This window comes from Penicillium cosmopolitanum (genome assembly GCF_028827165.1).
Source record: "Penicillium cosmopolitanum strain IBT 29677 chromosome Unknown utg000009l:1.0-9042332.0:1.0-9050551.0, whole genome shotgun sequence".
NCBI lineage: Eukaryota > Fungi > Ascomycota > Eurotiomycetes > Eurotiales > Aspergillaceae > Penicillium > Penicillium cosmopolitanum.
This window is the reverse complement of record NW_026622679.1, coordinates 8843930-8865437: the sequence shown is the minus strand read 5'-3', so window position 1 is coordinate 8865437 and position 21508 is coordinate 8843930. Positions and strand designations below refer to the sequence as shown.

Sequence of the window (21508 nt, the reverse complement as noted above, 5' to 3'; positions counted from 1 at the left end):
TGTAGTTAGAATGAATATGATTGGACATGCCTTGATGCAGATTCATGGAATTTCTTTTTGAAAAGACGAATGAGTATTAATGAGGTTCCAAGGTTCCAAGATTAAAGCTCAATGCAGGTCAGTAAAACATTCGTTTCGGGATTAGTTGAGGAGTAGGTCTACTTTTTAGTAATTCCTAGTTTCCTAAGATCAATGTAATTGACGTTGGGCCGAGTGTACTTCTCTTCAAAAAGGTCATAATGTGTCCCGCACCACTGGGTTGGGTTGTGTGTATCACTTTCATCCACAGGGAGTTCCCCAGACCCATAGAGAAAGCTTGTCACCTCGTCTGAAAGCCTGATGAACCTCCCCGGCCATGCGCGATAGCCTCTCATCGCGATCGTGACCGTCGGTTTAAGTGATTGGTCTCTTTCGGCCCAATCTAATTCCTCTCGCATCCTCTCTAGAAGACCAGCCAGACATAATTGATCCGTGAAGGCAAATTCGAGGAATTCCAAGTCAAGAGATCGTAATGAGGATGGTGCCAATTTCAATATGTCAATCAACTCCGGTGTATCAACGATGAAACGAAAGAGCGCCAAGTGGGACAGATTCGGCCACTCCTTCATAGGCAGAACATCCTTCAAGGGAATAGGTGAATCGTTCGTTGTAGGGGAAGTTCCATTACTGAATGTAGTAGATAAGTGAACATGAGTCAACCCCTTGGCCAGGCTCACAGCTTTGCAGAATAATCCACTTTGGAACCCAGTCCAGTAACCGTTACTGCCAGAATGTAAAGACAGATGAAGACGTTGGAAGCCCGGACGTTTCATGATGGCAGCAAATTGATTGTATTCCTCGCATGGGTGGTCGAAAATCATCAAGTTTAGTCCTGTATAAAGTTGCTTCGAGTCGAAGCTCAGCTCAGAAATGCCGTGCTTCTCAACCTGTGACAAAAGGCGAAGAACAATTCTAGCCCCTCTCCATAGCTCCTTATACTCCTCGGTTGCCTCTGGCCACGGTAGCGGCTCGGCAACCTGATCATGAACGGGATCACAGTGCCATCCTCGCGGAAGAGGACAGTTGAATCCGTATGGAAATGCGCGGATCATAGGTGTCTCATACAGCGGTGCGAACGGCCAGCCGTGAGCGGCAGGCGTGACGGTCACTCTTTTCAGCCGTGGGAATTGTCCCAAGCCGTAAAGAAAGGCCTTTTCGTCGTCCTCAGATCCGATCACAGACTTCTGATCATCCCATAGTTGTTGATAATATTCCCAGCAAGCCTTCAACGGCATTTGGGCATCTATCTGGCGCTGACGCGCAACATGGTCCGGTCGGTCCACGTCGCGATATTTCCTATGCTTCGTAGTGTATCGGTTCTCTTCGCATTCCTCCTTGAACCAGATGGGACATCCCTCTTCGGGGTCTATTTCCATGCGTTCGGGTTCGATGATTGGGCGCATGGTTTCCCATATCAAGGGCGCAGATAAAACTTGTGCGTCATCCCAGATGATCTCTCTGATCTCGTGGCGAAACTTTGGATGGTCTGCTACAGCCCGAAACACGCGAATGTTCAACGAGTTGGCCGAAAGAAACACGCGCGAGGAGGAGAATGGCGAAATATCGCCGAGAGCTTTGCAGGTCAAGCGCAAGGACTTGACATCTTTATTTTGCAAAAAGGACACAATGTATGAAATCAATTCAGGGGGGAAACTCAGAAACCACGAGCCTTCTGTCGCCATCTCGGACATAGGGACTGGCGAGATCCCCCCCCGACGAAGGGACTGGTGAGGCCCTCCCGGACGAAGGAACTAGTGAAACAACCTCAGATGAGGGGGCTGGTGAAGCCACTGGAGGTACCTCAATGGGTGGTAAGGCGCGGTGTTGCACAGATGTTAAGATGTTGCCCATCTTGTTGCTGAATGTACGCAAATAAAACCTAGTGCCCCAGGGTCAATTTGCTGATTAGAATATGGAATATAATATAGAGCAACGAGGGCAGGGAGTATTTCCGTGACACTCTTATGAAGTAGACTCAGCTAGGGAACGTAAACAACCTTCCAAGTTGCAAGGTGAAATCAAGTTTCCCAGATTGAGGTGCAGGAGTTGTTACAGCCACAACAAGAACTCACTACAGTCGCTATGAGATGACAGCATCACGTGGAACCGTGCACGTTACTGGAGTGGACTGATGTGTCAGAAGCGGTGAGACCTAAGAACTAACTAGTTATAGAGCATACGCGTAAGGTGTGAGAAATCTGAGTATTATTCGAAGATTCTGCCTAAGGTTTTGTGTACAATATTCCTCCCAGCACGCTAACTAGTTCTGGCAGGTACGCTAGTGTTCTGCCATACACTCCGCCTATTCCGTTCCGACATGATGCTAATATCTACAGGGGATTGATAGGCATACCCCCCCCCCTGGCTACTCATACCCCCCCTCATTAGTCAAACCGTGCCTCGGGGGCGGATTACAAGGGGAGTGCAAGATTCAAATCTCCGTTCTTTTGAGCGAATAAAGGCCTCGCCAAAGTCTGCAAGCAGGATTTTGGTTTCTAGCAATCCTATTTCTTCGCTGGGTTTCCCCAACCATATAGGCGGAACCCTAGGAGTCGGGACGCTAGGTGGAAGAGGATTGCCATCTAGGCGAGAAACTGGTTCCAATTCCGGGGCTCCATATTTCTCGTATAATTGTTTCGGTGAAAGCTGATCAAAACCGGACGGAACTTTAAGAAGAACATTACCAAGGTGCTGGTCACCATGGACAATACCTTGAGCATGCACATAGTCCAGGGCAAGAATGAGTTGCGCAGCCAATGACCGGGCTACGTCAGGCTGGAATAAGCGAATCCATGAGCCATCTTTCAGGTTGGAGAGGCTAGTGCTGGCCGGCGCTGTAACGTAGCAGGAATGAATGCCATTCAGGCCGTGGAGGGTGACTCTATGGACCTTCTCTATAGCTGCCTCATGACGACATTGAGCCAGGCTGTCTAGTTGACAGAAGGCCCACCTAAGCAAGGCGTCAGCAAATAATAAGTATTTTAAAGTAGTGGTCTCTCACGCCCCATCAGCCCTATCCCCGACTTTAATCCGGATCCTTTCTAGTAGATCCCAATATAAACGCTTTTCTGCAAAGTCATGCCGTTGAGAAAGCTGTGCTGTAGCCCACGATCGGATACAGTATCGGGGTTGACAGTCTGCTTATAGATTTGTCGACAATTCTGCTGTCCTATCAGGGGGTCACGGCCGCGACTGACTGCGAGTAATCTTGATACAGAGATATAACTGCACAAGTGCAGCAGTGGCAATGAAAAATTGCATATACATAAGTCCGGAGTCTCTTGGACCAACTTCTTTCCAGAAATTGAATAAGTGTGGTTCTGGAACCCGTGTAGTCGTAGACCTTGCACGGATTCTCCTTCCCACATGGGATTTTCAGTATGTCGCAGCCGGTCTTGACACCATGATTCACTTCTTTGCTGCCCCTCTCATGGTGGGGGGCGGCAAAAAAGAGGGTTGAATATGATTGACTCCGTGGTATATTTTCTCCACATTGTAGTAACGGAGCAGGGGAAGCATGCGCAGACGATATGCAGCGTCATCGCGCTGATGTATACTCTCATCCCGGTTGAGAGGATATATCTGATGGCTGGAATGCAAGGGTCTAACTATGCGCCAGGCATTGAAATTCCTGGATGATTGTGGTCATTACTTCCGATCAACATGGGGTACTTTGTCCTTACTCTTACTTCTTCTCTTTTCTGATTACTCAATCCCTGAGTAAGTAGGGCTGTTCAAAGTACGTCAGTCAGAGACCTACCAGGGGCGCATTGATCGCAGTTGGTCTAAGCCTCGCCTCAAAACAGTCGATGATCGACATTCCTGCAGCACGGTTTCTTCTACTACTATGGAAGTCCCTTTGCATCCTTAACGTATACCTGGGCTATTTTCTCCCATTAATTTTCTTCAGTTCCCTATTTCAGCTGTTACACAGCCGGGATTACAGCTGCAATGGCTAGGGAGCCTCATACTACGAAGTACATAGCCCCGGGAACAGATGAACTAGTCGGTAGGCATAGGAAACTTGGTCGGTTAAGCCTTTTCAGACTTTCAGAGATAAGACGCCAAACCGGATAATTGATCAAAATACCAGGTCCTGGGTCCTCAAGACGATGATGTGCATATGAAAATATAAGTCTTGGCGTTTTTGGTACATTGTACGTAACTCACCGGGAAGTGTTGAGCCAGACGGCCGAAACGGGGTGTAGAGAATATATACAATTTGTCGCAGTCGCGGGTGGCAATTCCGGGCCATATATAGACCAACGTGGGTGGAGAAATTCCTGTGAGAGGCCGGTTATTCTTTGAACTTTATCAAGTGGATTCACCGTGTTTCGACATCTTCCTCGCAGACTATTCGTGGGCAATTTGCCTAGTTGAGTTGTTTTCCATCATGAAATCACAGTCCTTGAGTTTGGCCCCTCTGTGCTCGGGAAAACCCCAATTTCGACCCAATTTCGACCAAGTACAATCTAACCTGGCGCCAAGAAACAAGTCTAGAGTCGCCTGGGCCTGGGTAACAAAGAGTGGGGCTCAATATCGGTATCCCGACTCGGGGTCGTATTTCTACGTGGTTCCTGGCCGGCGGATAATACCCCGGACCATGATGATCCTCGGAGGAAATTCCTCCAAGTAAGCGGGAAGTACATGTATCAGCCCGGCATGCTTTATCCGCATCAATCTGGACAGCCGTCCATCACGGACCCGTGCTCTGCAAACTAGTATCCGAGACTTACGGGGAATGTGAAATGTGCGTGCGTATAGTATATTGAGTGATACGTCCTATCCTACAGTAGCTAATATAATATATCACATGGTGACTATTACCACTCAGGTCGCGTTATGCGCCAGCAGCGATGCATCAATGCATCACAGTGGATCGCGTGGTGGATCCAGGATCGGCGGGAAGAAATCGGGCCCACAGACCTGCACTAGGGTCCTCGTCTCCTATAGGTTCCAGTGCCTTTGAAATACACTTGCGTTAACCCTGCATTCGTGTGACTATCTAGCTAATCATCGCGGCAAGAGAAACTTCCACAATGACTTTCGTACGTACTGTTTAGTACAGGTCCTGCTGCTACATGACTTTCCCCTCTATTACCCCCAATCGGGTAGGTTATCTCAACAAGTGGAATGCACCATGCCTTCCCGGAGCGGTGACGCTAGCAGCCCCCGAATGCCTTCAGAAAGTAGTGTTGCATTCAGGACAACATGGTTTTCAGTGAACGAGGACCACGGACCAACCCACCTTGTGCTTTCAATCCCCATACAGCAGACGGCGGGTCCATTACGATTGAACCCCATTCTAGTTAGGACGTTGCATCAGCAGCTGAAACCAAATTATACCCAGAAGGAAATGAGAAGCTTAGCATTAGCTTGACGGGTGGATGGATCGTCATGCATCGCTTAGGAGGGTGGTAAAATCCCTGGTAGTGTAGGCGGGAAAACGACCCTGTCCAATGCGCTCTCATCGACCATGTGCGAGATGTCGTCCTCGCCAAGGTTGGGTTTGATTTCATCGTATTGGCCTTCTGCCCGGTCCACCTTGTCGTGCTTTTGCGACGTGCAGAATCTCGGGGCTTGTGTAGAAAACCCAGCCGAGGCAAGACCCTCCGCTGATCAACTCACTGCTTGCCCGTAGAAAGACAATGTCCGTCATATCCGGGACCCTCGACCCATCCACTTCCACCTGAAACTTGATGACGAGCGACACTTGCTAATTAAATAGATTGATTGGTCTTCTTTTGGACCCGTGCGGACTAGGGGCAACATAGCTTATGCGTGATCGTCACACTCAGGTTGGAAGCCCGCGGGTTGGCTCTGGTATCCAACATTCGTTAAAGGATCGTCCAGATGTTCACACCGCGGAAACCTCCTCTCCTCTCAGAGCCACCCGATTCAGAGTATCCGCGTACAGGAGTTTGTGTTTCGAAGCTAGGACAACGCCAGCCAGCGATAGTGAGCCCAGGGAGAGGGGATAATCAGGACGGGAAGGGAAGGAAGGAGGGAGGAGAACTCCCACGACAATCAGTGATGCATTGGCAAAGTGAGCTGGGATAATGCTGAAAGGGGAACTCAGAGACAGACCCCTGATCGTGCAAAGTCTAGGCGTCGAGGTACAGTTACTTTCCCGATGATCGACATGTAGTCAGCGAACGAATTGAACATCATGTCTTGACTTGAAAGAGATTGTCATCTTTGCCACCAGCTGTCTGTCAAGGAAAAAACCAGGAAGTGGTCCTCTTGGGCAAAACCCACAGTGGAGCACGCTCCCTATTCTCAATGCATGAGAGCATTATCGGAGTAGATTTTCTGAGAGCCGGCGTCAAGATACAAAAAGGGTCGCTAGCCGATCGATGCTGCAGAGTCCGTCTCTACGTGACATCTAACTTCCTCATTGATAATCTTGATATTCCTTTCCAGATTTGTCTGGTTATAGATACGAAATCAAAAGATAACCCAGTTTGCTCTTGCCTATCATGCCGTCCAATTTCACAGACAAGATCAAGGATGTCGAGGCCAACGGGCAGTCCATTGACTCTAGCAACTGCAGTACACCCAAATTAGCCGCTCGAAATGAGAAAGAATTGGGAAGTCCCGTGTCAGAGATGAAACTCGAAAGTCAACTGCCGCCACCGGCCGCATATCATGTCTTCTCCCGGCCTCGAAAGTTGGAAATGGTCTGCATTGTGTCGATGGCAGCCATTTTCTCTCCCCTCTCTTCCAACATTTACTTCCCAGCTCTGGGGGCTATTGCCAAGGTGGGTGATCTGGAGCCTTTCTATCGTATTACTTTGACTGACAATAAGTATAGCAAATGGACACGTCTATCTCGCTCGTGACATTGACCGTCACGATATATATGATTGTGCAAGGGCTGGCTCCCAGCTTCTGGGGCTCCTTCTCAGACGTGATCGGTCGCCGCAGTGTATTTATTGGCACTTTCATAGTCTATATTCTGGCCAACATTTTGCTGGGTGTGTCGACCAACTATGGGGAGTTGATGGCTTTCCGTGCGCTGCAAGCTGCGGGCAGTTCAGCTACCATTTCCATCGGTATGTCCCACGTCTGCCCGGCTCAACGTCCGATGCAGATCTAACAATTCAGGTGCCGGTGTCATTGGCGATATTACCACGTCCGCCGAGCGAGGCAGTTTGGTTGGAATTTTCGGAGGAGGTAAGTTATCCTATCTTCGGGCTCTATGCTTTGTGCTGACCCATCCAGTTCGTATGCTCGGCCAGGGTGTTGGCCCAGTCATCGGTGGTATCCTCTCCCAATTTCTAGGCTACCATGCCATCTTCTGGTTCCTGGTCATTGCCTCCGGAATCAGTCTAGTCTTTATCCTTATCCTGCTCCCCAAAACCCACCGCACCATTGCTGGCAATGGCTCGGCTCGGCTCCACGGGATTTACAAACCCTGGATCTACTACATTATCCCCCAGAAGGACGTTCAAGTTGACACCCATCCCTCCAGCCCCCAAAAGGTAACCTGGAAAGTTTTGTTGGCACCCTTGACCTTCCTGGTGGAAAAGGACGTCTTCATAACCCTGTTCTTTGGCGCCATTGTCTACACCGTGTGGTCCATGGTGACTTCATCCACTTCGGACCTCTTCGAATCCGTCTACGGACTGACCACTCTGGAAGTTGGTCTAACCTTCCTGGGCAACGGTGAGTCATCTCATCCTAATAATAATCATCAAAAATCTAATGAAATAGGATTCGGCTGCATGTCCGGCTCCTACACCATCGGTTATATCATGGATTATAACCACAAGCGTACCGAGCGCGACTACTGCCGCAAACACAACCTTCCCCTCGAGACTCGCATAACCAGCAAAACCCACCCAGACTTCCCCATCGAATACGCACGCATGCGCAATACCTGGTGGATTATCGCGCTCTTCGTTTTCTGCACCGCCGCTTATGGCTGGTCCTTGCACACAAATCTCGCCGTCCCTATCATCCTGCAGTACATCATCGCGTACTGCGCCACCGCCATCTTTACTATCAATAGCGCGCTTATCATTGATATGTACCCAGGTGCTAGTGCTAGTGCAACCGCCGTCAACAATCTCATTCGCTGCGAGATTGGTGCGGCGGGTGTCGCGGCCATCCAGCCTATCATCAATTCCATCTCTGCCGAGTGGGCCTTTGTCTTGTTGGCGGGGATCACTGTCGCTATGGTGCCACTGATCATTATCGAGATGAAGTGGGGGATGGGCTGGCGATTGGAGCGCTTTGAGCGTTTGAAGCGAAAGCAGCAGGCATGCTAAGCTATCCTCCCCAATCGACACACTGGCCGAAGCAGATCGACGGGTTTGAAAAGTGGGTTTTGTTTTCTAGGTTTACCGAGCTCTGACGATGTGATGAATTGGGCGCTCGAATTCTTTGATCTTAGTATATGAATTTGCTTCCGTGAGATGAATTTTGGTGATTTATGTGATCTTGCATGCTATACTTACATAGACTATTTTGATTCAACCGAATGTATCGCTTCAGGCGACTTTGAGACAAATTGACGAAGATTCCGCGATTTAAAAATCAATTATTTCTCTGAAACCAAGGTCGCTATTTCTGCAAGCCTATTTGTTACCAGTCATTTTACTCTGCAGCCCTTCTGACTTTGTCAAGTCCTCCAAGTGCTCCGAGAATTAAAACCAATCCGGCTAGCTAAGTATACCAGAAGGTTTTACGGTCTCTTTCAAAGAGCCGGGCATACCTGACAAAGCTATGTACAGGCCCATCATTGGTTGTCCTCCACGCCAAGATCTTTGGCTTGTGGAACGATGACTACTGCGCATGCGGCGCAAAAGAAACAGTCATCCACGTGTTGGTATAATGTCCAAGGCTGAACGAATTGCAAATAAATTTGAGAAGAAGGAATTGGTAATGCTTGTGATAGCATTTGAGCTCGGTGTGAGGCTCAACTGCTCATGTGAAGACAAGAGGGGTAAAGCAGACAGCTTCGCGCAAGCCAAAATTGTCAAGACCGTGCTGGATTTCGTCGGGGCATGACAAGGTCTCGCAATTGCACGCTACGAGGCAGCCTAACAATGGGAGCGGTAACTAGGCCACGACAGGCTGTAATGAGACTGTACGTTCGCTGTCAGGGAGTGGGACACCGTACGCGTGCGTATACAGATATATGGTGTTGTCGTATTTTTCATTATGCCACGATGTAGATTTGCCCACTACACCAAAATACGAATACCTACTCAGCCTAATGGGTGAGGTTTAAAATCGACTAGCGAGGTCTCAGGATAAATGAAATCATTTGTTCATTCATTCATCCATCCAGCTGTAAGCCCCCTCAACGAAGGCGTGCGTGATGAGAAAGCCCATGATACTGCATAGCTCCTTATGCGAGAGGCTCTTAATATTGGCTCCACAGATCGCTCAGTTGAGACTCCAGACTCTCCTCATGAGAGCACATTAGCCGTGATACAAGAAATAAAGCAGGAGCTCTTTGTACTGTGACAATCTTTGACGTTCACGATAAGATCTCCTAGTATTCCTTTGATTGGGGGTGAAGACACCTCCACGGCAAATTTGTCTTCAGCAAGATCATGGACCAGTAATTCGTTTCCGATGCAACTCCACGGTCCATACCATGAAAGTGAAGCAATATGACCAGACTTGTCATGGTATAGATCGAGAATTCCCTCAACGCCGACTCCAAATGTTGCACTGCCACAGACTGATACTGTTGTGCTCTGACTATGTAGAATAGAGATTTTATTCACATCGTCATGCTGCATTAACATCGAGTTGTTCTCCTTCTTGTAGGGCTCGCCACTGCAGCATATGCTTAATCTCCAAACACTTCCATCTATCATTCTTAAGACCTACCAGAGGCATTGAAAGTTCCTGAGGGAGACGCTCCCCCAGATTAGGTTGTTTTGTATGGCAAGAGAAAGCCGTTGTGTGACTTGATCCATAGTTCAGTCTCGCAGGCTGCACAACTAGCCAATGACTTGGAAATTCCAACAGTCCTAGAGAAAGTTCAGCGAAATATCCAGTTCATTTTATATAATTTGGTACACATCTCAGAACCCATCGCCATCAGATCCTTGGCCGGTGCCACCAAAGCGTTCTACGCATTATCCAAAAGTAGTAAAATACTCATTCCAAACAAGAAATCGATAAGATAGACAATTAGTCAGAGCTCTATGATTGGCTAATCAACCATAGCTTTGGCGGGAGGTGATCGGGCGAAGATCAAGCTGGGCATCTTCAACTGAACCCGAACTATCATTTCTCTAGTATTTCGCAAGGACAGTGAATGTGTGCCTCAGATGGGTAGGTCTCGTACTTGGCATGGACGCAGCTAAGCACCTTGACTAGGAAAAAGCAGGGAGAGTGGATCGATCTCGATCTCGATCATTTTGAGTTCGGTCGCTGAACTTTACCAATAATGTGATATAACAGTCAGCCAAGTTTATCTGCGAACAGTGACTAGAATAATCTGGAAGTTAGGTGATTGACGTATTTTTAGCAGAATTAATAAGAGCAGCGAGTCTTGATTATTTAATGTCATTTGATTATGGGCTTTGAGTAACAACTTCATTTTTGAGGCCTGTCAGTATGTTGGTACCCACCAAAAGTGGATTTATTGTTGGTGTGCTGTGTGAGTCGGCGGAAGCTTAGACTGCTTAGCATTTGATCAAATTTTGTTACTGACGCCGTGCGACTGGTATAGTTGTTTTTTCTTTTGTTAGCCTCGCATCTGGCGTAAGAGAGTCAAATTCTGAGAGCATCTTCAATCTACCAGTCAAGTCTGATGCTAATTTTACCTTCGCTTTAAGCATTCCTAATAACTCTACCAATCTCTGTATACATCGTTCCGGCCCGACCGACTACTTATAGATTGCGGTCAGAACAGGAAGCGAGATAAAGGACTCGTTTCGATCATATTATACCCGAACAAAAGGGGAGGCAGTAAGTTATATATATCCTGCGACAAGGTTCTATCATTCACAAAACACGTACGCAGATATCATAATCAGCCCACGTCTATCATTTAGGGAGCAACAGCCAACATATTCTTCAACGATTGCACTTAACGTGCTAGAAGGCACTGGTATCTCAAACTAGATGATAACAGCAAATATGCGATGCTTCGATTATTCAAGAGGGGCAACTGGGCCACTGAATCTTCAATTTACGTCTCAGACCTAGATCTTAGGCCTCGGTCCTACAAGAGGAACGTTCAAACTGCAGAGTAATTTAAAGTCTGCCAGAATTAAGAGACATTCGGAATATGGTTTCTTGGCCTATTTCTTTTAGGATGTATGTTTGGTCTACAAATGTACTAAAGCGCTGTGTATACCTAGGATCTTTTAAAATAGATATAAAACACACAACAGGTGGCATTGGTCAGCTCCCCTCCACTTACGCAATATCTATTAGCTCTACGATGAGTGATAGTGTGACAGACGATAGCAATTTGCCCAGCATATTCTACGCCCTTTGTGCCTGTAGAGCCTTAATACTACTCATGCCGACCAGTATCGTGTTCCTTCGCCTAGGTCTAAAGAACGCTCGCTGGCACTGAATCAATCAGTCTCTATCCACAATTATCGCGATAATAGCAATTATCCTAGACTTTTATCTCAGCATAATGTTCACTAAATCGCAAAACTATACCTCCGCACACCAAGTAATAGGAATTATCATTCTACTCGCGACTTTAGCACAATAGGACATAGACGCTGGTAATCATCTCATGTATAGAAGAACCCAACGCCCAACCAAATTAGGCCCTATACATCGCTACTTCAGTTATTTCTTCTTGTTTCTGGCGATTCGAAACGGTGGAATTGGGCTTACCTGACCTGATCTGATGCGTCCAAAGGGATCATAATTGGCTACTCCATTGCCGTACTCATCTTGGGTAGACTATCAGTCACTCTCTTTGTATGGTCCATATTGGCTTTCCACAGTCAGCACAAATATTACTTGGGTTTCTTTGAACTGAATAGTTCCAAAGCAAAAACTAAGCGAAGGGTGTAATAATCATAAGTGTCTCTTATGCCTGGATTTAAGTATTATTCTTACTTTTAGCCTAGGTACTATCCTAAATCTTATCTCCTCTGTCTTTAATTATCTATCTTGTCTATTCACTAATTAACTAGTAAGCTAATATAACCTGCTTTAACTATATATGGTAACAGGCATATACGTAATAAAAAGCTGCCAGATTTCTTTAATAGCCAGATATATTAAGTAAATCCTCCAGAGTATCACTTCATAGAGCATTAGTTATTATATTACAAGATAAAGATGACCACTCCACACACGTGATTAGCCATTCTAAACCTCACAATTCAGAAACATCCTAAAGTATACAGATATAGGTAGAATCATTCGTACATAACCTTGACGCTTTCTGAATCAAGCCCTATCCCACTTAGGGAGAGATCACTATGAATATGAATAACAAAGCGGCAAAGTAGAAAGAAAGTGCATTACTTCCCATCTCTAAAGTTTTGATCGTACGTCAAATTTTCGCCTAGAGGAACACCGGTGTGAGGAAGTACATTATCAAAAATGCCTCCATGTTCATCCAGATGATAAGTAATAGGAACTGGTTCCTTTATTGTATTCGGCAAATGTACGCCATTTACCGTAATTCTCCAACTTAGCCCCACGGCGTGGTTTATTAAATCAATACTCTAGCTACTTCCCCTTTGTCAAAGGATTCACAGCTTTGCTTAATTCTGTAATTTACGAGCTGAGCACGTTAATATGTCCCAACGTTGTCCTGTTGGTACAGCTTCACAAGGAAGGAAGGCAATCAATGACAGATCCCGCTTTTCCACTCTGAGCTCGGTGATAATCTCTTCGCGCCCGTGCACTTCTTCAATTTTGTAAAAATTGCGGACAGTCACCGCGACCAAATAGGTATCCATCTCCATTGATATAGCTCCGCTAAAGAGCCCTGTGAGACCACCAATGATAGATATTTTGGAGTACTAGACTCGATAAATCAGCCGTGATGACAATGGGAGCCGTCATTCCACTGGCTTTGCCAATGGTCATATTCCGGACAATTCCACCAGAGGCCGAATGGCTTTCAAAGACTGCATGAGTTGGAAGAGGAATTTCGCTCTTCGGCTCCACCCTCGAGGAGAGATTGATGATTTATTATGAAGAGATTTATTTGTTTCTCATTAATGTAGCATAATGAGGCCAAGGATGTAGATTGAAGATTTCAAAGGCTTTTGAAAGCAAGGTGCCGCTGTTCAATTCTCACACTCATACCCAAGGTGTATGATTTCTAATATTCAGCTGGGAGCTCTTGGTGATCATTCCAACAGTGAGCTTGAGCTGGCCGTCGAATCAGTTGATCGGTATATGACACTATCAGGAAAAGCGACAGCCCACTCACACACCTTTAATTTCTGAGGTTCCACCAGTAGCTGCAAGAATATTACCAATGCACCAATAGAATGGCAGTGGTGCCCTTTCGTGGAAAATGCAGTTGAAGGTGCCCAAGGTGTACTGTTGAAGGGAGAGTCAGCTGATCTGTGGCGATTTGGGACGAGGCCACAAAAGATCGTATGATAGATACGCCGCTGAGGTACTTGATTGCGATCGACCAAACCGGCCTGGATGAACGGTCAAGAGCCTGCCTGACGGCAAAATATTCGATGACTGAGTGTGATTGAGTTAGGGGTGGGCGGCCAAATTTAGGCTTTTTTATCGCTAGGGACTTTCTTCCCATGGCCAAGCTTTGGGGTGTTGGGAACTTTGGGCGCGAAAAAACTGTAAACTACCACTTTTGTCGAGGTTACCGCCTACCACTATGGGATTTTCTGGGGAAGGTAAGGTGGTCACTTGAAAAGCTCCCCGTTCACGTGAGGAGGCTACATTACGTCCGCGATGACGCGGAGCAGGACTTCCGTTAACTGGACCACAATGAATTCAACCAATATAAAACAGATGATAATTCAAGTCAATGTCAAATGGAATGCCATTTTTGTAAACACGTGCCAGATATAGCGACGCAATAGCTACACAACCCGAAGACTTATCCGCATCCCCACTCTAGCGTTCCGCCCTTCCCCGCGGACATGACCTCCTTGTCTTCGACTTCGACATATTAAAGAAGTGAATATCACCAAATCGTACCCTACTCCCATAAGTGAATCGTTTCTTTGGCCAAAATGAGATTTTGGCATAACCTCCGCCAATCGGCGCTACAAAGTCTTCGGCCTGTCTATGATAAGCTACACGATGAAGAGCGACTGGGACCAGAGCTCGACCCCGGAAGTCGCCAGCAACAGGAGACCCCGAAGAAAGCAGCCATATATCGTATCATCCTGCTGGTAAACTTGGTCATGTTCGGGCTACTGCTGCGCAAGCTTGAGCCTCTTATAACTCTGTTGCGTTGCAATGAGCGTCTCTTTAGCCCTCACGTCTTCCTGCCGACCCCTGAAACATTACATTATAATAACGAAACATTCCAACAAAATCGAATCCCGTTGATTCTTCATCAAACTACCGCGACGAAGGAGATTCCCGACCGTTGGGTCCAGTCCCAAGAGACCTGCAAAAAAGCTTACTCAGAGTTTGAATACAAGGTATGCCTTCCACCATCAAGTAGGAGTGGTCCCTCATCACAATCGCAATCGCAATGAAATTCCAAATCAACAAACACACGAATGACTTTTGCTATTAGCTATGGACCGATCAATCTGCTCGTGACTTCTTATCTGAGTACTACTCATGGTTCGTCCCCACCTGGGACAGCTATGCATTCCCCATCCAGCGGGCCGACGCAATACGATATTTTGTTTTATATCATTATGGTGGTATCTATCTAGACATGGACACAAGATGCAATAACACTTTGCCAGCTCAGATGATGGGGTCGGATCAGGTGAAAGACTATGCTCTTTTCAAGCCTACACGGCCAACTGGCGTTACTAATGATTTGTTGGTCGCCTCTCCGAAACACCCAATCTATAAATTGGCGATTTCTAAATTGCCCGCCTTCCACTCAATCACTCGGAGTTGGGCCCGATTGCAACCATACTGTGCCATCATGATATCTGCCGGGCCATTGTTCTTGACAATGGTAGTAAAAGAGTATCTTCTAGAACAACACTCACTGCCTTCGAACACTATAGGAGTCGTTGAAGAAGCCACCCTGAGTCCTTATATCACTGACCTCCAAAGTGGCACCTGGCATCGAGCTGATGCGAAAATTTTAATGTGGATGGGAGAGCGACCGTGGGTATGGTTTGCTTTAGGTACATTGGTTCTTGTGGCTGGTCTTTACGTTATCGATCGGCTTATGCTCCTTGTCTACGCTCGCTTTCGAGGCTTTCCGTCCGAGTTCTCTATCAAGTCGAACAAGAAAGCCTAGAGAGCATTTGGTCACAATTTTTACATGACAGCATTAAATTGTGCAAACAAAAGGCCGTAACTGGCTCCGTAGGACAGTGTTTGGAATCCGAACTGCGCATAGAAGCTAAATTGAGAAGACCACCAATCCTTTAACTGATCTAGCAATTTAAGCTTTTCGCTGCTTTCGGTTAGTTGGGGGTTTGGCTCCGTTGGTCCCACCCGCTACATACCCCTCTCTAGCTTGCGTAATCGCTTTGTCCCACCTGCATCATCAACTTGTGCAGTGCGTCCCAGCCTCCTCTTATGCAATGTGAATCCCCGCCGCGCAACATCATTCATTTGGAAACACTGCTTCACTGCTTCCCAATCCCGATGGTGGCGGCCAGTTTCCTCGGATGTTGTTGCTTGACACCATGATCTTGCGCAACACCAATGGCATTTAAGTTTGACGCGTACACATGATAAGCGGAGCTATAGTTCGTTTGATTTTTTTTTTTCACCTGGTAAACTTTTCCCTCAAAACATGCGTATGAACATACTCAAAATAATATTCGATGTTGGAAAGAAAAACCCCACAGGTTATGGAATGAGACAAAGCAAGAAGGCATAAATATGGTCTGCTCATCTCAACACATCTGCATCAACGTTCGAAATTGTCTTCCGGAAGGGAACATTACCATTAAAAATATCTATATCATGAGGTACTCCACCTTGCGGTTGCGCTCAACAGTTCAAGCGAAACGCTGACGCTGGATAAGTGGTCAACTCTACGAGAAGAGCGATACATTTCGTCTGATATCTGAAAACGAGTTGAAGGCCGTTTCGATTCCACCCAAAGCTGAACACAAAATATGTATTTGCGGAAGCGCAACATACAAGTTAGGCGTTGAAGGCGAACTTGATATCTTTTCTGATGATCCGGCGCGGATAGCCTCGGTATCCTGGTGTGGGTCGTGGCGGAGAGTCGGAAATAAGTTCGAAGTTAACAACGTCGATACCAATTATTCAACTACCGCTTCATCTTTTAACGAGACAGGGAGCCTGGGAGAAATTTCAGTTACTATTGCGCGGAAGGTGGTCTGAGAAAATGTATGAAGTTGCCAATGAGTCACCTTCATTTCGTTCCTTGGGGCAATGAGCTGCCCCTGGCAACGAATTTGATATCCAGCGATCTTCTGCCTCCTGGATATCCCGAATATCTATTTTTGGCTTTGTATCATTATATCTTAACAGGCTTCCAGGGTGACACATGAAAATATTTGTCTTTTAGAAAGAAGCAATCGCTATCCGGAAGTAAATGAGATAATTGTGCTGTTCTACGTCTTCAGATATCATCTAAACACACCACTTCCAAAGTGACAAGGCTACATGCAGAAATAATGGCTTCGGTCTTCACATTTCCCTGTAACTCAATGTCCTGCTCCCATCTGTAGATTTGATATCAAATGAGATAAATCTAGGAACGAGTTCAAGCTAGTAGTAGTTAATCACCTCGCCTGCGGGTGCCAGATGACTTCCTAGGCTGTTTTTCCAGATTTGATTCATAATAAATCTTTCCATATATGAATTTGTATACGTTATCGGGTGATAACTACCGAAGATCTGTATGTTTGCTCGTAATATGGTATAATCAGGGTCCACTGAAACGAAATTCTTCGCCGTCAATCACGCAAATGTTATGGAAAGTCTGTTGTAAAATATTATCGGGTTGCAGTAAGTACGATTAATCAAGCCGATAACTTTGTATTGCAGATAAGGCTGCTGGCAAGGAAGTCGAATAACTGAATCTCTTGTACTAGCACGGCAACATTACTTATATTATCAATGTCAGAAGTACATAGTCGCGTAGCAGAGCAGAGACCAAACCCAAAGACAATGAGACAAAGCAGCAGTGCTATGGCAATCTAGAAAAAGAGGGTTAAATTAAATTGATATAAAATCTTCAACTAGATCTTATTTTCGAATCTGTTAAGTCCAAGCCGTACAGGCTCTAGAGAGGGTGAGACATTATTTCTTGCGGGAGTGGTATATAATAATGAAAAAATGGTTATAATACCGTCGTATAACCTATCCAGCTTGGTGTTGGCGGAGAACAAGTATCGATATACACGTTATAGATAGTACGAGCGTTGGCAAAATTCCCGGTTAAAGGCACCCATTAGTTTATTCTCAAGTGGAAAGTTTATAACCCGAACCCGTTACGACTATTCAAAGGTGAATTCTTGAGGCGCCTATTTATTTTATGCCCTATATCTCCGTATCTGTTGTAGTAACATAGGAGTTTTTGCTCGTAGATAAATTTTGACTGATATGATTAGTTGGAGTTGAGAGAGTGGGGATCTCCCTAAGGGGAAAGCAGCTGCTATATACTTCCTGTTCTCTTTGCTATCCGATTATAATATTCACTGTGAATGCATTCTTTTCTTGAAGACTAGGCTTGTGTAACAGTATTTTTTCTGCTCTTGTGAAGCTCTTGTGGTGGTTCAAAACAGTGGTATAGCCTGTTGGACACCTATTGGTGTAAAAATAGCGTCCTGAACAGACTAACCTCACTAGGTAGCGGTTAGTCTGACTTGATGCCTTCCTAAAAAGATAAGCCACCTTCGTGTGATATTTGTTGTTTTGAACTTGTCTGCTTCTGGAACTTCTTTCTCGTTTACAGCGCTCAGGTAACAGGATTTATTCGCGAGATGTGCTGTGTTACGTAAGGGAAGATAGAGATCCTTTTAATGATTTGGTTAAGAGTAGCTTTTACAGGACCTGGTGGAGTCTTTGAAGCTTTTGAAGCAATGACTTGAGAGAGGAAAATTACTTTACTTGATAGTGTTCTTAGATTTTTGTGTAAGCCGGGCTATTTCAGAAGACCTTTTATCGGAAATACATCATAGATAAAATCTGTTGATCACATCTTCAATAGGACCGCAGTATTGACTCTAGTATTTCAATATAGTCAACCATTCTATCTTTGATAGGCTAGAACTAGTATTAGATACCAAGGATATCGCCATATTTAACATATTGTTGCTGTGGTTAATGGTTGTTCTATGTGAAATCACTGCTACATTGCAATCTGACAACTGTATTATATCTCTGATAGAAGTAGCTTTATTCTTGATGACTAAACTTCCTTCACAGTTTGTTAGTTGGTTAACTTATTATTGTCCTTTGTTGATTGTCTCTGCTTACAGAATTGGCGTTGGTGACATAGGCACAGATTATCTACCGCTTAAGAATCCCCGTGTACGTTACTGATTACTACAGCACGAGGATACTGTAGATATTCCTGTGAGAACAATCGCAGGTTTATTCAGGCCTTCTATGGCTTATTTTCTAAGATGCTTTCCTCTGAGGGAGTGAGAATTTCCACTGTACACAAGTAACTGACTTACCTTCCGACCTATTTCGAGGAAAGTGTCTATCAAATTAAGCGTAATTCCAGAGCCAGATATTTCTGGAATTGTACTGCCGCCCTGATTGGAGTAACGAATATCTGAATCTTGTAGGTAACTTGACATGGTATTAAAACGGCACTCTATGTATTCCTAAGCTTTTTGATTGTATTTTATTTAGCAGCGTTTACACACAGCGATCAACATCAGCCACGTCTTCCGGAATATTTACTAAGTTTACTGGTGCCTCTACTAATGTATCATGGAGAATAACATATCTTCAGTCGACTCCCATCGGCACCGTATTGTTATTCTCACAATTCTGTCACCAGGTTCAATCTCCTTGATCTTAGTGCGTACTCTTTTAATTGCTAGAAAAGCCGTGACTCGGTTTTCCACGACGGTTCCGCTCGTTGGAAAGCATGTTCGTTTAATATCTTTCTGGAGAGCCTACGATATCTGCGATATATTGGTTCACTCACGCTATGCTATTGTCTTGTATGCTAACTGTTATTAACCAGCAGATAACTAACAGAGGTGACAACTTCAACCTTGTATCTCCTGACAATATAAGCTAGGTTTTCATCCAACATGGAAAGAGTAATGTGGTGCTTTTCTGTAGGAGTAGTGTATTTTAACTTGGGACTAAGGGCACACTTGATCTCTATGATAATAAAATAAAGTAAATTATGGTCCTGAAATAGACCATGGCAGCGTCTAAGGAACAAATTTCTAGTTAAGAAAAATATATAAATCACAAAAATTACACTATCACGGTGTCTGCTTCTCCCTGTGAGAGAATACTGGGAGGTCTCGCTTTCGTGGTCGCAGAATTTGGTGCTATATTCAATTTGTGCTTTGAGTATACCATACTTGCAGCTGTGATATTTTGAACTTTTCTAGCTGCCCTTAAACGTTTAACTTTTTGAATTCTCCTAGCTCATCCTCTGGGGACATTGGTCTGGACCATTTGGACTGGTGGAGTGGATTGTCAGCGGTCTTCACCAATGAGGGCATCTATTATCCTTAGGATTCGGGTAAGAAGTCTCAGATATCTACGACCCGATCACACCCTAGCTGGCGTTAACCTAGACTAAAGAAATTATAATTCATACCCAAGACGATATTAGCTGACGCCATTTATACTACGCAAATCTAAGGGTACCTAGTAGATAAAGCTCCATCGTAGACGTTAAACAGAGTCTGTTGCTTTTCACGAAACGAAACATATCCTAGCTACTGTAATATTATGACCGGAGAGCAAGGGCACAGACTGTGCGGGCTCACAGATTTCTGGTTTGTGGAAGCTAAATAATAAGCCTCAATTAAGAACGAGTATTTCCATTGTGACACTACTGAAAAATCAGAGATGATGAATTGGATTGCACTCGATCTTTACATCGCTGTTACCTGAACTCAACTACCTTGGTTGGTAGGCAATGACTCACATTCACAGATTCCCTAGAAAATGCTGGGCTATGTAGTGCTGTGATCGTGGGCATGATCGGATCGGAAAGAAATATGACCTTTTCAAACCATTTCTCTGTGCCAATCAAATACCTCTCTTTTACCGCGACTTGCAGCATTTGGTGGCAAGATATCTTGTGCTCAATCACTGCCCGATGCTCACCGATCAGAAATTGTTATCAGGCAACGACGAGGAATTTTATTTTCTTCCATTCGCACACATACATCCATTCGCACACATACAGTGGCTGTGTGTAGGTACCAAGAAGACGAGTGTTTCAGGAAGTGGCAGATTAACCAATGATATACACTTTACTTCAGAGCTCGACTCTCGCAGGGCGGATGATGATTCTCACCCTGTCTATTGTGCACTCACCCTAACCACCCGAGTCGCGCGACGCTAAAGCGGCGCTCATCATTCTCACCCGGGCGACACCCAGGCTATGAACTATACTTTAGTCAGACGCCAGCAGGTTAGCGATATAAGTCTTTTGCCTCATGTGTCCAACACATACGACCATAGGGTGTGGAGAACAGGGCTTCCCGTCCGCTCAGCCGTACTTAAGCCACACGCCGGCAGGTTAGTAGTATGGTGGGTGACCACATGCGAATCCCTGCTGTTGTATGTTTTGTTTTTTCACTTTTTTTAATAAAAAGTGCTTGATTCTAAGTTGCTAGAATCTCACATTGGAATGAATAATCTGAATGGCACAAACGCCACGGTATTAAATAATGGTTTCGGAATACAAGAGGTGTGTGTATTCGTAAATATTCTGACTGTTGATCCTGCTCAGCGCGGCGAGATTCACAGCCTTAGGATTAAGGCCAACATAAACCTCGAAATCGAGGCTATGGATGATTATCTAATCATTTTCACTACGTGGAACGTCAGCCAAACCAACAAACCAGGGCGTGCCCTGTTGCTCAAGCATACAAGAAGTGCCAGTATGGTTCGGTCGGCATGTTTCGAGTGCAGGTTTGTTCGCATCATCACAAAATTTAGACCAGAGAGGCTAATCTCACAACCAGGATACGGAAGGTGAAATGCCTGCCCATCGACGACAGCCCTCAGTGTAGGAACTGCATAGATCGCAGCGTTCCATGTTCCTTTGCACCGTATATGGGCCCACAGAGGGATGCTGCGAGCGCGTCAAACCTGAGAGCCCCAGTTACCAATTCCACACCAACCGCGCTACCGGAAACGATCCACGCCCTTCCCTTGCTGAGAAGTAACTCCGCCTTAGATGTGGGCTTTGGGT

General features: G+C 45.6%; 5 protein-coding genes across 5 annotated transcripts; 4 read left to right on the top strand and 1 right to left on the bottom strand.

The window, feature by feature from the left end:
- Window positions 1-158: 158 nt before the first annotated feature.
- N7509_011417 (uncharacterized protein) lies at window positions 159-1730 on the bottom strand (the record flags this gene model as incomplete). Its single annotated transcript, XM_056636054.1, has 1 exon — window positions 159-1730. The coding sequence occupies one exon, from the start codon at window positions 1728-1730 to the stop codon at window positions 159-161; it is 1572 nt and encodes a 523-aa protein (XP_056486674.1).
- A 4788-nt stretch (window positions 1731-6518) lies between these two features.
- On the top strand, window positions 6519-8312 carry N7509_011416 (uncharacterized protein; the record flags this gene model as incomplete). The annotated part of the gene is made up of 5 exons (XM_056636053.1): window positions 6519-6800; window positions 6854-7094; window positions 7147-7215; window positions 7264-7707; window positions 7756-8312. 5 exons carry the CDS (start codon window positions 6519-6521, stop codon window positions 8310-8312), a joined length of 1593 nt encoding a protein of 530 aa, XP_056486673.1.
- Window positions 8313-8405: 93 nt separating this feature from the next.
- N7509_011415 (uncharacterized protein) lies at window positions 8406-8878 on the top strand (the record flags this gene model as incomplete). The annotated part of the gene is made up of 2 exons (XM_056636052.1): window positions 8406-8436; window positions 8715-8878. The coding sequence occupies 2 exons, from the start codon at window positions 8406-8408 to the stop codon at window positions 8876-8878; spliced, it is 195 nt and encodes a 64-aa protein (XP_056486672.1).
- A 1880-nt stretch (window positions 8879-10758) lies between these two features.
- On the top strand, window positions 10759-11593 carry N7509_011414 (uncharacterized protein; the record flags this gene model as incomplete). Its single annotated transcript, XM_056636051.1, is given in 6 exon segments — window positions 10759-10870; window positions 10906-10977; window positions 11033-11119; window positions 11134-11260; window positions 11272-11302; window positions 11357-11593. Coding segments are annotated over 6 exon segments (666 nt in total), but the record flags the coding sequence as incomplete, so codon positions are not given.
- A 2614-nt stretch (window positions 11594-14207) lies between these two features.
- On the top strand, window positions 14208-15412 carry N7509_011413 (glycosyltransferase family 32 protein; the record flags this gene model as incomplete). Its single annotated transcript, XM_056636050.1, has 2 exons — window positions 14208-14624; window positions 14723-15412. 2 exons carry the CDS (start codon window positions 14208-14210, stop codon window positions 15410-15412), a joined length of 1107 nt encoding a protein of 368 aa, XP_056486670.1.
- Between the last annotated feature and the right edge of the window lie 6096 nt (window positions 15413-21508).